Genomic DNA, 17,486 nt, shown 5'->3' on the forward strand with positions numbered 1-17,486 from the left:
GTTTAGTCTGTTTTATATGTGTTGGATGTTGCCTGTCATACAGTGATCCCAGCTGGGGTTCTTTTTTTCATGTTTCTTGTGGATGTTTTTTTTTTTTTTTGATGTGAGATACATTTGCACCCTGAGTGACGTAGTCCACTGAGTTAGAGTTTACATATGTAAATTTAGGAAATCTTGAAGTTCACATAGTATTCTTCATCAGCAAGCATTGCCTTGCACTGAGATTGACTTTATTCTTTGTTCTTGCCAGAGGAGACCCAACTTGTCAGATTTTCCAGGGTTACTGCAGCTCTTTCTTATTTTAAAATATTTAACATTTTAAAAGTGTAGTTTAACTATATGTAATATAGTAATTAGTAATTTCCTGTGAATTTTACTTTATTATAGAGGTGTGACTCAGCCTATACAACCTGGTTGGACTTTTATTCATTTGTTTTTCTTACCAATAAGGAGAGATCATATTTTACAGTACAACTCCTCAGTAGCTTTTACTTGAGTAAATTTATAGACCAGTACTTTGACCTTTTCCTAAGTGCATTTTAACCAGAGTAACTGTACTCTAACTTGAGTACTAGTTGTGTACTTTTTCCACCTGTGCTGTGGGTAAACCCTGTACATACTCTTTGTTGCACCAGCTCCTGCAGTGCAAGTCACTGGTGCGCTGGCACCACATAGTGATGAGAAGTTTTAACGTTTTTCACAGACTTTCATCCTCCGTCCACCATGGCCTGCATCACACACGATACAAGTGAGTTCAAGTCACAAAAAAGATGTTCATGAAAATTTGATTTTACCTGAAATTAAAGATAATCTTTCAAATTAATTCCCACGTTAAAATGTTTTACAATTTTTGGATTGACAGATATTCGCGCGTGCAGCTCTGCGCATCATCACTGCCTGCTTTTGGCAATTTTTTCTAAAGACTTCCCAGCATCACTTTAATATCAACTCACCCTAGCTTCCTGCGAAAATTAAACTAAAAAAATGTTTAGCAGAACAATTGGGCTGTTAATGTCACACATGAAAGTCACTTCAAAAATTTCCTGATGTTTTTAGGGTGGGTTTATGCTTTCTTTTGTATGAGATACATATGTACGTTTAAATGATACACCTGTTACTGCTCATCAGGATGGCGTGTATTACTCCCACGTGTCCCTTATAGAGCCCAACCGATTGATCGGCAGGCCGTTAATAGCGTATCACAGATTAATCAACATCGGCCAATATGTAGCCGATATATTAACTCAGCCTGAGTGCCTGGCCCCTCCCCCTCACACACAGAGTTCAGCAGCTCTGTACAGCATCTTTGTGAAATAAACAATGATAAATGCAACTGTTAATTCCCATGTCCACCATTATCTAATAAAAGACTATTTTACAGCGTTTTAATGTCGTCTTGGTTGCATTTTTGTGACATAAACAAAGATAAATGCAACTGTTAATTCACATGTCCACATTTGTGTTCATGTACAGTATATATCCTGTGTATATTAATGTTTCTATTTCATATATCGGCCTATATATCAGATATCGGCTGATATATTGGATATCAGCTTTTCTTAGCCCCCAATATAGGCATCAGCATCGGCCCCAAAAATCCCACATCGGTCGGGCTCTAGTCCCTTATATTGAATAAATGCATCTACAAGAGAGCGAGATCTCGCACATACCACTACTTCTTTTTTTGCTGCTGTCCAACTAACAGTTTCTGTCGAATCTCTGCCCAAACTGCTCTGTTGCAGTTGACCATCCCTGTGCACAAGTGAACAATCATCTTACAGCTTCTAACTCACTCACACTCTCTCTCCTCAGAAAGTTCGACCATTCTCTTCTCCAAAACACTCTTGTTTTGTTGGTCAAGCTTGACAACACTATGTCCTCATGCATTGCAATGTTTGATCCGTAACTGTAAGTTTACAGAATTTGCTCAAAAATAAGGATGAAATAAACCTGAGTACTGACAGAAGGCTCAATCCATACCCATATGCAGATCAGACATAGAGCAGAATTCAGCCTTAAGTCTGCTATAATAATTTTGATGCATTTCAGTGCTCTGGCCTGCAAGCAATCCTAAATATTAGATTCATCTTTAGACTACATGTAGTTTCATAGTATCACCTCAAAAAATAAGCACCTCAAATGGGTTTTAATTTTCCAAGACAACTGTTCCAGAAGTCTCTGTAGTTGCGACAGTAAACACGATGAGTTGATCCATGTGTTGATCTATAACTATGCTATGACTGAACTATAACTAAAGTCCTACTTGGAATGCAAATTCAGACAGTTTGATATTACCCCAGGACTTAATTTTTGCTTTTCTGCACGCATGCCAAGGTCTTTTTGCAGATCAGCCTTGGACTTTTCCTCCTAGTCCATTTGTCTTTGATAGTCCCTGTATCCATGGATCTGAGTCAGATTCAGCCCCTGTTTTGAATGTCAGTTTTCCTCTAGATCATGATTAGGCCTTTAATCACTCTTCATGTTCCTCCTTTGCACAATCAAATATGTTTATCACACAGGTGCATTTGTTCCAGAGCCTCCCTGCATGTGCCAGGTGCTCAGACAGAGAAACTTGGCTGTCACACAGCCCAGGTCTCCACCGCTCAGAGTTACTGAGGCTGAACGGAGACGAGGTGGCCAGGAACCTGTCTATCAAAGCGAGACAAAGGCCTGTTTCATGATTACAGGGAGAGGCTGAAACTCCTCCGAGCTTACATCACCTCCCAAGGGGTTGCATAACACAAGGCTGCCATTCCAACAAAGCCATCACCCAGGTTCCCCTCGCCTGTCTTGCTCTCTCGCATCTGCTCACAAATACCTGACATGTTATTATGCAGCCCCCCATGATTGTCAACCCTTCATCCCTGAGGAATGCAACGCATTTCCGGTGTTGTGACTTTGGTTGCATTTCTTTTGTTTTCTGTGTACTAACCTCTGCACTCACTGAAACTATGTGCAGTGAGGTCCAGAGGTGCTGAGTCGGACATTTTTCTACCCCTCTCTTTGTTTTGGTACTATTTGTCCTTAGAATAATGCTCTCTAGTGTCTACAGCCAAAGAGTCACACCTTTACATAAATATACTAGAATATGCATGCGGCAAAGTGATGAGACTATATATCAGTCGCTGTTTACAGAAGTTTTATTGGAGGGAAAGTTTGAAATGTTTCAAACTGAGCGTCGAGAGTTTAATGTTGCATAGCTCTGATTTTAAACTTGATTTAGGCGCTTTAAAATGTATGCCTAAAAATTATGCACATGACTGTATATCAAAAATTCCGCTTTTGAATCTTTAAATTTATTTTCTTGAAAATTCCAGGAAACTTTTAGGCATATTCCCTGAAATCTGAAGTGCTTGTACAAATACCTCACAGCTAGAGACTTCTCCTGTCAGACTGCATAGGAGGGGGGACATGATGCAAAAAAAGACATAAAACAGAAGATGAAGCAACAGTCCAATGCTCGGATGTAAATTTTAATTCTTCATGTAAGTGCTACATGTGATTTTACATTTTTGCTGTACTAACTAAAGTACAGAAGAACATACTAGCATAGAGAAAACATGATGAAGCCATTTCATTACATGCCAGGAATTGCTACAAAGTCCACCACTCTGGGCTCTGGACATGCTAGCCTGCATTGAGTATTCCTGAATATTTCCTCCTCATTCTCTCATTAGCCCAAACTTCACATGGAAAATTTTCTTCGTAGTTGGCAGGGAAAATTACAGTTTTTATAAAAATTACAGTTTTTACAGTTTTGGGTCAGAATGCTTATGTTTCATCTGAAACTTTCATTGATTTTTTCAGATTAGCTTAGATTTTGTGGGTTTATCACATCTGTCCAAGTCATTCAGACTGGTGACAGACATTTCAGAGCAGTGGCTGCAGCTCCCCGCCTCTCTCTCTCTTCCTCTCACTGAATCTTTTCTCTAGACCCTGTGCTTTGCCCTTGTTTTTTGAGGATATCAACCATGGAACATCACAGATAAAGGATAAAAACTTAGACTCACAGCTATGAAACACAGACTGAATCAAAATGTTGCATTTTTTTTTTTTTTAAGATTTATTTTTGGGCCTTTACTTGATAGAGGAAGAACAATAGATAGACTCGGAAACAGGGAAGGGAGCGGGGAGAGACATGCGGTGAGGGGCCACAGGCCGGGTTCGAACCTGGGCCGCCCGTATACATGGGTAGCGCCCTAAACCACTCGACCATCTGTGCTCCCCAAAACATTGCAGTTTTAAACAAGAAATCAAATGACACATTTGAAAAGTGCGTCTGAAAAGAATAGACTCAGTGTGGAAAGGCTTTAAGGTAGGGTGAAGAAATTTGGCCATTTTTGTTCAGACATGCAGCCCACCCCTAAAATTTGTAGAATTAATTTGTTGTATTGATAAGTCTATAATCTCTTTAAGCCAGCAGAGGTATTTTTTGGGGAAAGGTAGATTTAATCAGAGTAACTTGGCTATAGAATAAGAGATGCAATTGAACTGATTGACACTACCACACACTGGTACTGTTCATTTATAAGCTAATATCAGTTTTTACTTCTGGCTATTGCAAATATGTCTCAACAATAGTACACCGCTTTCCACATTATTAAGCAAATGACATTTATCTCTTATTTTCCTAAATATTAATGCAAATCACAGTCAGAGTATTTTTCAAGTCATCAGCCATTAGAGCATAATTCAAATGTTTTTGAACAAACTTCATAATGCTAACCATTATTTTAAAAAAAAAAACTCAAAATGCACTGTTCCACATTATTAAACAGGCCACAGGTTTCAAGCAATATGGGAAAGGAAAAGGATCTCTCTGCTGCTGAAAAGTGTCAAATAGTGTAATGCCTTGGACAAGGAATGAAAACATTAGATATTTCATGAAAAATTAATCGTGATCATCATACTGTGAAGGAATTTGTGGCTGATTCAGAGCACAAATGGGTTCCTGCAGATAAGGGCATAATGAGGAAGGTTTCTGACAGACAAATTTATCAGATTAAGCGAACAGGTGCTAAAATGCCATTACAAAGCAGCAAACAGGTATTTGAAGCTGCTGGTACCTCTAGAGTCCCACCAACCTCAAGGTGTAGGATCCTCCAGAGGCTTGCAGTCGTGCATAAACCTACTATTCGGCCGCCTGATCCAGTGCTCACAAGCAGAAACGGTTGCAGTGGGCCCAGAAATACATGAAGACTGATTTTCAAACAGTCTTGTTGACTGATGAGTGCTGTACAACCCTGGATGGTCCAGATGGAGGAGTGGTGGATGGTTGGTGGATGGCCACCATGTCCCAGCAAGGCTGTGACATCAGCAAGGAGGGGGCGTAATCATGTTTTGGGCCAGATTCATGAGGAGAGAGCTGGTAGGCCCCTTTAGGGTCCCTTAAGGTGTGAAAATGACCTCGGCAAAGCATATAGAGTTTCTGACTGACCACTTTCTTCCATGGTAAGAAAAGAAGAGCAGTTCCTTCTGTAGCAAAATTTTCTTCATGCATGACAATGCACCATCTCATGCTGCAAAGAATACCTCTGTCATTGGCTGCTATGGGCATAAAAGGAGAGAAACTCATGGTGTGGCCCCCGTCCTCCCCTGACCCCAACCCTATTGAGAATCTTTGGAGCATCCTCAAGCTAAAGATCTATGAGGGTGGGAGGCAGTTCACATCAAAACAGCAGCTCTGGGAGGATATTCTGACATCCTGCAAAGAAATTCAAGCAGAAACTCTCCAAAAACTCACAAGTTCAATGGATACAGGAATTGAGAAGGTGATATCAAAGAAGGGGTCCTATGTTAACATGTAACTATGCCTGTTAAGATGTTTTTGATTGAAATAGCTTTTGATTTCAGTAAATATGACCTCCTAATGCTGTAAATTCAAAAAATGACCATTTTCAGTTCTTCACAACCTATAAAATGTTTTAAAACTCTTTCATGCTTAATAATGTGGAACAGTGCATTTTTAGGTTTTTCTTTTTTTAAATAATGGTTATCATTATGAAGTTTGTGCAAAAACATTTAAATTATGTTCTAACAGCTGATGACTTGAGAAATACTCTGTCATTTGCATTAATATTTTAGAAAATAAGAGAAAAATGTCATTTGCTCAATAATGTGGAACGCAGTGTAATGTGCTGCCATTTTATCCTACTGAACTAACCAAAAGTTCCCCTTCGCTCCTCACTGAAGCACTGGACATAATTTTGAGATATAACTCCTTTAGGATATTTGACTGCATTTAAAGTTCAAAATACTGAATCAAATCCAGGGCATTTACTTTCATAAATCATTAATTTTTGGTAAAATAAGAGCCTCCTAGCCTCCTGTTTCTTCCTCCAGAAAGAAACAGGACCACAAAGAGGTCAAAGATAAACTACCATCACGGACAAAAAGAACAGAAATTATCTTTTTTTAATGACATTGCTCATTTGGAGTTTTTCTAACCGCCTGCTTGTGTTTGTGCTCCACAGATGGTACGTGCCCCTGTTCAGCCTCATCTTCCTGATGATCCTCTGCTACGCCAGGATCATCTGTGTGGCCAATAAGAGGGTGAGTGCACAACATGCATCCTTTCAGCAGCAGCAACAAAATGCAGGCAGAGATGAGGGCTATTTAGCTGAAGCCGAATGTATCGTGACCTTTCCAAAAAATGATATTAGTGGACGTCTCAGAGAACCCAACAGTTTTGCTGTTTATATGTTCTTATATTTCTCTGTTTGAGAGGAACACTGTTTGAAATTCCCACAAAAAGAGAATCAAGAAAAAATTCCCAAAAGTTTTAGTGTCAGGAGTGGGTCAAATGTGCCATTATAGATGTTATATGCAACATTTAAAAAACAATGCAGCTCGTAGAGTGGGCGAATATTTTTGTGTCTATTTTAGCCAACATTCTATTGATTATAAGAAATCTTTTGACAATAGAGCCCCGCAGTTGCTAAGATTGAAAACATACAGTTTTCACATACAGTATCACCTTAATGTCCATTTTGTCAACAACACAAAACTCATCTGTGATCAGCCAGGTTGTAAACAAGCCAACGATCTTTGCACGTTGTCAAAGTTATTTGATTTGGATGGAAAACTAGGAGCACACAAGTAGGTGAAAGTTGAACCAGGAAGTCTTTTTGCATTGTTCAGTGCATGTTTGGGAATTGTTTCACACGTGCCTATGTTTTCTGAAATATGTTTCTCTAGCCAGGGGAGGTTTTAAAATGTGTCAAATTGTGTAAATACTTTTTAGTCAACCTACTTTGGGACAAAAACAAGTGCCATAAAAATCACTTATTACTGGAATGAAATACAAAAAAAAAACAAAGAACCAATAGTGATATCTTTGCATTTTTAATTAAAGGGAAATCATTTCAAGGTAGCACTCAAAAACAAAAGTAATGATTGGGGTATGAGTTAGAAATTGGACTGATCTGCTGTATCTCCATAAAGTAGCTTTAATTGGTTTATGAAAAATATCCATCATTGACTTTTTCAGCCACTCTGATGAGAGGCTTTTCAACTTTTATCTTATTTTTTACGACTAAATCAGAAACATTTGGCCTCTTGTTCAAATAAACGAAATATATTTGCATCAAGGCCACTCGAGACTTGTGTGGTATTTTTTATAAAAATATTTTTACAGAAAGGTATTTTTTCCAGTATTTTTCATTAAGCTGTAATAAACGGAATGCTTTTTACATTTCTTTAAAAGTTCATAGAAAGCTGGTTTGTTTGTTGTATTTAAGTCAGGGGCTGTTTAGAGAACTACTGTAATTAAAAACCAGTTTAAATCAGAATATTAGAAAATTTGCAGCATAACTGTTAAAAAAAATTCCAAAACCGTCAAGTTTATGCAGGACTGAAGAGCAGGGGTGTTTAACGCTCACTATATGGGGCATTAAGAACATGCACATTGTAAACAAACAAATAAATAGAGATAAATGTTACACATGTAGTCTATACATAAATGTTAGATATGAACCAAGCTCTTCTGGAAGCATCACTTCTGTTGGTTGGGAAAACAAGCATTTTAAGATGTAATCATTAGGGGTAGGGTCAAAGGGGCAATACAATACAATACAAAAAACAGAATACTCTACATTGTGATATGATACAATATGCCACTTTATTATATAATACAAAGCTGTATGATACTGTACTTTACAATACTTCGTGATGCGATATTATACAGTACTTTACAGTGAAACAAAGCTTTACGATGACTCAATACTTTATGATTCAATACGGAACTATTGTTGACGATGTGATGAAATACGCTACAATACTTAACAAATCCATATTATACTTGCAAAAAGGTACCTTATGTTACTATAATAATATAAGATACAATATGATACTTTACAAAGCAATACTAAACTCTACGATACAGTACAATATGATACAATACTTTGTGGTATAACATGAAAAATTCGGATAGAATATGTTACTCTATGGTATAATACCACACAATATCTGAAAAATACAATACTTCACTATACTTTGCGACAGGGCTGCTCGATATACTTAACGTACTGTGCTGTAGGTTGTCTGCAATCACGTAATCCTGAATGCTCCATGGGGGTCAGGAAGTGGGGGACAGCCGCTGGGAATAAATGGGAACTGAGGAAAGTTGGTACTTTAAAGCTCTAAATGGACAATTATCAGAATGTTTCTACATGCATTGGCTGTAAGCCCAACACTTTAACAAACGTGACACCCCCCACCCCACACACACACAGTTAACATGATTTACATGGTGATATCTAGACAGATGAAAGGAACAAAAGTCTTTAGGAGTCTTGCACCTAGCTAAGAGGCTAGTTGAGCCTCTTTAACAAATGAAAAAAATAATGATTTTGTCACAAACATGCTTTTATTTGAAAAGGTGATATACTATCAACCAAATAAACCCTCTGGGATGAGCAACCTAGTGGAAGAGCCTGTTCTACAAGATAGATCTTTTAATTGAGCCATGGTACCTAGTGCCCTTTTGAGTGCCAGTTTCCTTCCCTCCATTTTTGTTGTTGTTTAATCTGCATTTAAAAGGCCAAACTGTTACCAAATGAAGAGCCGTTTGGAAGCCAAAAATAGATCTACTGAGCTATGCCATATGATCTAGATATTTTAAAAGAGAAGTCACAACAAGTGAGACTGGACAGACATCAGCTGAGGAAATACAGGTAAGATCAGAGTATAATGTGCTAATCCATGGCAAAACGGTAATAAACCAAACTGGACTGCTTTGTGGAAATGGATAAGCGTTGTATGACACTGTTAGTGCAGATGGAGGGTTTTTTTTAAACAATGCCTGTAATTTCTTTTTTTTTTTACCTTTTTGTTTTTGCCTGAATTTTTCACTAATATTTGGACACTAAATTACCTTAAGAATTAAGAATGTTGGTTTTTTTTGTGGTTTGAATGCTTGGCAATGTCGTAAAGAGCCCAAACTTAGACTTTTTGGTGCGTTTTCTATGGAGGAATTGCTACTTGCCTCCCATCAGGAGCTCTCGGCTTCTGCATTACGACTTCTGCAAAGAAACTATGATATGACAAATCTGATGCAATACAACATGGCATGCCAGGATGTGTAATAAGATGTGGTATCGTTCAGTACTTTATGATGTGATATGATAAGCTACAATATTTAACAATGTGATAGAAAACCGAATGATATGACAGGATACAACACAATGCAATATGACAAGATTCTCTACGATACAACACAATACAATATCTTTTACTTATAGGATGGTGAGCAAGTTTAACAATTATGTAATTTATTTTATGATTTCTTTTTAACTGAAAAATATTACAATTTCCTTAAATGGTAAAGTGAGGAATTTATGCATTTATTCACTGCAATTTGGTGTCAGTTTTCCTCTTATCTCACTTTATCCTTGAACTTCTTTTCACCTCTGAAATCATCCTGCTGTCCTTTCTTTTTTATCCTGCTATCAACTTTTACTTTAGCACATTAACTTCAGTTCAGGTTACCTTCATTCAAGTACCACCATAAGGAGTCATGAGGTAGTTGAGTAGTGAGTCAGATTGGCAGGGAAATCTGCTTAGAGCATCAAAAAAGTTCCATCAAAATATCAGTACTTGGCACCAGAAATTATCATAGAAGTCAGGAAGACAGTATATAGCCACACTGATGTATTCCATACTCCTTATCAGGTATGGCTTATAGTAATTCTATCAAAGATTTTGTATCAAATTGTCACATTTCATACTTTTAAGCACTCAATTTGTGCAGGTAACGATCGATAAATTGGCGCATCGCTCGGCTGATCTCTCCCTGCTGTCTCGTAGCTCTGTTGTTTTCCATTGCCAGGCCGCAGTGAAGCCCACAGGCAGCATTCCTCTAAGTTCACATAGCTGCCATTCCCCTGATCTGACGACACCACACACTGTGCTGCTGGAGTGTGAATGAGAGGGTGCTGGCAGACATGTGTTACAGCAATATGTGTGTGGGTTCTTGATGTGAATCATCAAATACAAAAAAAAGCAGAAGAGTAAGGGAGAATCAGGCTAAAGCCACGCCAGACTCGTGATGAATTGTCTTCATGTGTGTTGGCTGTCTTTGTCTGGCTGGCAGAGTGAGTGAAGGGATGGTGAGACGGATTCAGAGATAGCCGGGCTGCAGACAGACAGATCGCAGACAGACAGCAGGTAGCTGAAAGGAAAAAGAGGCTACACAGCTCTTTATCATGAATGTGATAAAGGGAATGAATGAAAGGAGCTGGTTTGCAATCTGCATCTCATAATTCATTCAGCTCACAGTATTCAGCTGTCTCCACCTCAACAGCCTGTCTCCCTCTCTCTCTATCTCTACTCTCCCCCTTTCTTGTTGTCCTCTCCACCTCCGTCTATCTTTTCTACGTTTCTCTTCCCCCTCTTTTTCTTCCTGCCTCTCCTCCTCTGCCGTTTTGCTTTCTCTATCATATTTATGAAGAGCTCAAGCCTTATCTCTTTTCAGCTGCAGGCTGTCTCACTTGAAAGAATTTCAAAAGCTTTGAAAGCGTAGGGTAGGTGGCGACGCATCGGGGGAAAGGGATAAAGACGAGAAGGGTGAGCTGGGAGGTGAGGTTAGGTGTGAGTCGGACGAGGAAGTTTTGCCCTGCTTTCCAGAAACTGTGGGAGGATCAAGGGTGAAAGTGCAGCTCATGAGTAAACCAAGTCGGAGTCACTTGAAGCTCAGTATAAATTACACAGAATCTGGAGGCTAATAACCAGTAGGGGTATTAATGCTATGACAGATATCGGAACACTAGATTCATGATACAGTTTCATCATAATTATAGAGTATTTTACACATGTGAGACTGAAGTCAGTTTATGTATGAATATGACAGTTTCGTTAAAATTCTCAGAGGTTGTGCAGGTAATGATGCGGATTATTAGTTAGCTTAATAGTTACCATTCATGTCCGTGCTGAATATTGACACTTTATTATATGCTGTCATAATCTGAGAGCCTAAATACAACTTAACCATGGCAGAAGCAATAAGATCATGGAATCATGTTGAAATTAATGAACCCCAAAAAGGCAAAATAATCTGTCGTTGACATACTATTCCTGCGTAAACTCTCACTTCTCTCTGATCTCTGCCCTCATGTCTCAAGCTGATCAGGGCTGCGCTATACACACTTCCAGTGTGTGAGGTCGCTCTCCTTCGGTTGGAGAAATCCACATCCCCGTGCAGAATGTAGTTGCTTTGGTTAACTGGTTGCATGAATATAACCTGACACAGCATTTATGATACTTTGTACAAGATGATATCAGTGCCAGATGTTCACTGTGCTTGTTTACAGCATGGAAGTAGCCATTAACTCAAACTAGAGTGGCACTAGAGGTGGTCAGTGTAGACAGTGTTTGAGCAGGATTACTGCCCTGCATTGATTATCATCAGTTTGACACACTAGTCATTATAGCATTACCTTTAAATGTTAAGCCAGTTAATTACTCATACAACCAGTGATTACTGGATAATGGTTAAATCAATGCATGTTTTCTTTTGTGAAAAGCGATATTGATGAGGCTACAAAAAGTTGGAAACTGTTGTTTAACCCTCCAGTATCATTCGAATGCACTACCCTAATAAGCAGTTAGTGGACAATAATGTCCACAGTTATAAACTACTACTAATTGTTTCCATCAACTTTAGTCCCGATTGAAACTACCAAATATTTGAATATTTGGGAGGTTTTAACTAGGGCTGGACAATTAATTGCATATTAGATTAAATCACAATATGGCCTGCAGCAATTTTCAAATTGCAGAAGGTGCAATATTTGTTGAACCTTAAACTTGTTTCAGAATACCAGTTTAAAACTTTTTTGCAGCAGCAGCAGAGACGCTATGCATTACACATCATGCAATCATTCTAGTTGCATATGTTAAGAAAAGTGTACCAAACTTTAGTTCGACCAAGATCACCCTGGTGATCTTGGTCGAACTAAACCTTTTCGATCAATTAATTGACCAATCGAATTGAAGCTGTCAGCCCTACTCTTTAATACAACATTCATATCTTATTTGCAAAATGAGTCAAAATCATCACAATGAGATAATTTTTGTAATGAAATACTGGTTTAAATACATGGTGTCACTAGCTGCGTTTCCATTACCCTTAGAAATGCGCAGAATCTAAATAGCACAATAGAAAACTGGCAATGGAAACATCTGAATTCCCAAAAACCTCTCAAATGTCACTTAAAAGATTTTTACACTCTCACAAGGAGGTTTTTTAGAACTTTTGATATGGAAATGGATATCAAAAAAGTCCAATGGAAACACTTTTTCCGCATTAACAAGTCACAGGACGTAACATAAGGTGTCACATGACTTGTTTACTCAGAGACAACATGACGCGGTATATGTGGACAGAAGAGGACACTTTTCTAAACATCATACTTATACCCTTAATACGGACTTTCCCTCTGAACTATCATCCATTGCCTTTGTTTTTGGTTAAAAATTATCAAGGCAACCGCTGTAGATGTAATCATAACCATACCAACATGCAACAGGTTTTTTAGCATGCAGTGAAGTCTCTTAGCATGCAGTGGAGTCTCATGAGATTACGAGGCTCATGCCAAAAAGTTCCTTCAATGGAAACGCATTCAAAGCGCAGTTGTACTTAGTTGAAATTTTAGTACTGTTGCTTTTATTTTGAGATAAACTGAAATGGAAACCCACCTACTGTTATAAATTAACATCACACACAATAAAGGACACAGAAATTTTTATTTTTTCTTGAATCATTTACCTTTTGGTGTCTTTAGTTAGCAGCGTGGTGCTTTTGAATGCGCTGCATGCATTGACTGTTTTACTATTTGTGTAGTTCATCAAACTCTGCTGTTTTTCTTGTTTTCACTCCTGCTTTGCAACAAGTCACAATCCAAACCTAAAATTCTTCACTTACTTCTGACATGTTCGTACATCTCCCCTTTTTAGCCAATGACAGCACACTAAAAGAGCTAAAAGTAGACATCATCCTCTGCTGGTAAAACAAACTGCAAAAATATGTCAAATCAATTTAAATTGTACATATTTTAATTGATTTTTAATTGTAAAGCTATGTCCCTATTAATGAGTCATTATAGAGCCAGACGGAGAGGTCTGGGAGTGTTTTGTTGTATTTGTTTTTTAATATGACGTTTACATACTCACTCCTTTCCTCCTAATCCTTAAACATTTAGCAGACTGAGTTGCTCAACTTTCCATAGTGCATAAAGAAATAGTGAAACAAAGACCTTAACAAAGCTAAATAATTTGTTCACTTATCATCAGCCTGTCAGTTTTGATGGATTGTGTTGGCTCTGCTCTGGAACAGGTTCAGTCCAACCAAATGGCTATCCTTTTTTTCTGTCAGTGTACAAACACACCATAGCCGCACTTAGACTAGATTTACAATGACAATCACGTCAGCGCAGAGAAACCATGGCAACATTGAGTTAATAAATAGCAGAACAGAAGAGCTGTTAGAGCGTATCTTTCATTCTCTGCGTGCGTGTGAAGCTCACACTGGGCCTCCAGAGAGTTGCCTCTGATGTCTTGGGTTACATAAACCTTCTGGCTTCTCCCCCTCCTTCACTGTCCCACCATTTGAAATCCCATCCCGGTTTTGTGCATGTGTGTGAGTGAGTTCTGTGCGTGTCTGTCTGTTGACATTTTCCCTGCATTCCCCCGAGAGAGGAGACGAAGGAAGAGCGAAAAGTATTCCCACGTTCTCTCCAGAGAGTGCCGGTCTGCCACGTTTGCTCCATTTTTTCCTTTTTCTTTCACACTTCCTCAAAATATTCTCCTTTTTCTCTCTACTCTTGGCCTTTTTTTCTTCTTCTTCTTCTTCTTCTTCTATCTCATGTCACACTGTGTGCACTGAAGCTGATCAGTCTCCTCTTTTTGTGAGATGCTGCCTCTGTTTAAGTGCCCCCCTCTGCTGCTAAGCGCTGCACTTCCACTCTGCTGTAAATTAGGCAATTTAGCAGGAATGGGTGAGAAATCAGAGGGCTTTTGTGTTGCTACTTGCTCTGCTTGTGCTGACCTCTGGACCTAAGGCCATCCCTCATTAGGAAAGAATACATTTTTTAAAATCAAGTCACTTTCCTGTGTTTTTTCACCTTTTCTTTCTATTTTGTGTCTTTTCTGCACAGATGCAGTCATGGTTGGGAACCTTCAACCCAGAAAGAGAGCGACGAAAGGTAATGATCTATCCGTCCATCACATTTCTGAACAAACACAGTCTCATACTTAGATATATTCAGACCGTGAAGATAAGTGTGTGCTGGATTATCTGGGTAGGTGTTAGAGATTTGACCTCATAATAGCAGCTCTCCTCTGCTGTGCAGGAACATAAACATGTACGTAAATGTGAGAGCTTTTGCACCCTTCTCTTCTGGTCCTGACTGAGTTGAAGCAGCAGGAGCCAAAGAGGAAGAAGGAAAAACGTACAATCACAAACAATCCATATGGGCATGCCCAGATTAAGGCAAAGGGTGCTATCACTCAAGGCGATTCATGCCATGCACAGCATGTTTGACCCCAGAAGTCCAGTTTGTTCACCCAGTGTGAATGTTGCATACTACTTTTTGGCCCTAGTATGGCTTTGTCTTGGGTTTTTCATGCATGTAGGTACGCGACATCAACATGATATGGAAGCGAACTGATTCACTGCCTTGCATAATTGGAAAATCCTAGAGTGTTAGAGGGCTGTAGCTGACCAAAACTACTCAAAATAAGCCGTAAAGTCATTCATGTTCTTTGTGTCATTTTCCATCATGCTGACTCTGAGACAGTGCTTTTTAAATATTAAGCCACACATATTGTGACATGGAGATGTAATAGAGGTAACTGTGCTTAGGCCTGGTTGGCTTGGAGCAACTAGAACACAGGGCAGTGGGGTTTGGGGATAATCATGCTTCTGCATTGCACAGGGCAACCTGGCGTAGTGTTAATGCATAAGTACACTTTACGGACTAGAGTATTTGTGGCCTGATCATAACACCTACAGGGACTGTAATGGTATTATATTCAAATACATGTACTTTAATATGGAGTTAGTCTCCCTTTTACAGTTATAGCTGCTGCCAGTCTTTTTGGAAGGCTTTCCATAGAATATTGGATTGTTTGTGGGAATTTGTGCCCATTAATTCTGTAGAGCATTTATGAGGTCAGGCACTGGCGTTGGACCAGAAGGCCTTGCGATGTCCATTCCATTTCATCCCAAAGGTGTGTGATGGGGTTGAGGTCAGGGCTCTGTGCAGGCAAGTTCTTTCACTCATCAAACCATGTCTTTATAGTCCTTGCTTTGTTCACTGGGGCAACCTCATGTTGGGAAAAAAAACACAAACTGTTGCCACACAGTTGGATGCATAGCATTATCCAAAGTGTCTGTGAGTGTGCTGAAGCATTAAGATTGTACTGCACTGGAGATAAGGGGCCTAGCCCAACCCCTGAAAAACAGCCCCTTATCATTATCAACCAAACCCAGACTCACTCATCAGACTGCTAAACAGAGAAGCGTGATTTGTCACATGTCACGTCCACATGTTTCCACTGCTCCACAGTCAAATGTAATCGTGCTCTACACCACTCCATCCAATCCTTGGCATTCGACTTGGTGATGTGAGGTGCCAAGCACCTGCTTGGCCATAGAAACTCATTCCGTGGAGCTCCCACCACAAAGTTTAAGTGCTTACATTGATGCCAGGGGAGGTTTTGAACTCTTCAGCTATGGAATCAGCAGAGTGTTGGCAACTTTTACGCACCATGCGCCTTAACAGTCATTGACCCCGCTCTGTGATTTTATGTAGTCTGATTTCACAAACTGTCTTATTGCAAAGGTGGTATCCCATCACATTACCACGCTGGAAGTCACTGAGTTCTTGAAAACAACCACAAATGTTTGCAAATGCAGATTACATGACTAGATTTTATATACCTGTGGCAACAGGACTGATTCAAACACCTGAATTGAATAATAAACAGGTGTGGCCAAATACTTTTGTCCATTTGGTGTATATGTAGTATTCCCAAAGGGTCACACAAAGGAAAAAGTTAAATTCAAACACTCAAACTGCAAAAGATTTTAAGAAAACAACAGTCATGTCAGCAGAAATCATCAGATATTACTAAATAAATGAGTGAGATTGACAAATAGGATATGGAGAGGAAATAAGAGCAGAAGCAAATTATAGTGAAAATGTTGGCTGCATTTCTGTGTAAATGCAGTGTCTCATCTTTTTGGCCTAAATTGGCTCCACTGTGTTTAGAACAAAATGCTTTAACAAAACTAGTTCACAAGAAGTGAAGTCTGACTGTGACGGAAAATCAAATGTCTTTTTATTTGTTTTTCTGCATGGTCATCCTTCAAAAAAAAACCTACCTGTCATAGAGAGGGGCAAGATGACATACTGTTAAAAATAGGGATAACATTTTCAGACAGTTTACCCTTGAAGGCATTCATAGTGTTTCACTCAGTTGTTGACATTGAAAGGTGGTGAAAAAATATATACAAGGATGGAGAGAAAAGACCGTAGTACATCTCTCACCTTGACAGACTTGCCAGTCACAGTAAGAGCTGATTAACAGATTCAAAAAACAGCCATCCTCATCAATATCCAAAACATGTTCAGGGTCAAAAGTTATCAGACCACCCCATCATGAGGACAGAGTATATGCACAGCTTGTATCCACTAACAGAGGGTTTTTGTTGGTAGTGCCTGTTTTCTATATACAAAATCAATACAGTTCATCATTTCAGTGACCAAATACCTAAAGGCTAAAAACGCTGTGTCAGTTCTTTTATGCTGTTGTAGTTCAACTTTTTGAGCACCACTGTGCTTGACAGTGTTCTGTCTTCCTCAATGACCAGTCAATTTATTTTTAAGATAAACACAAAATACTTGTGCCTCGTGAAAGTCTAAGTGCTTAGAAACCCCGAAAACCAATTATGCCCTTTTAATTGGCCTCCAAAACTGAACTGTGTA

At 39.0% G+C, this 17,486-nt stretch overlaps 1 protein-coding gene across 3 annotated transcripts in view; it reads left to right on the top strand.

Moving 5' to 3' along the window:
* si:dkey-100n23.5 (cyclic AMP receptor-like protein A) overlaps positions 1-17,486 on the top strand; it is a 120,360-nt gene that overhangs the window by 41,984 nt on the left and 60,890 nt on the right. For all 3 annotated transcript variants that reach the window (XM_041807723.1, XM_041807725.1, XM_041807724.1), the window contains 2 exons: positions 6,474-6,552; positions 14,652-14,699. In XM_041807723.1, the coding sequence (XP_041663657.1) occupies positions 6,474-6,552; positions 14,652-14,699 (127 nt within the window). The remainder of the gene's footprint in view (positions 1-6,473; positions 6,553-14,651; positions 14,700-17,486) is intronic.

The sequence above is a fragment of the Cheilinus undulatus genome, linkage group 15 (genome assembly GCF_018320785.1).
Source record: "Cheilinus undulatus linkage group 15, ASM1832078v1, whole genome shotgun sequence".
Taxonomy (NCBI): domain Eukaryota; kingdom Metazoa; phylum Chordata; class Actinopteri; order Labriformes; family Labridae; genus Cheilinus; species Cheilinus undulatus.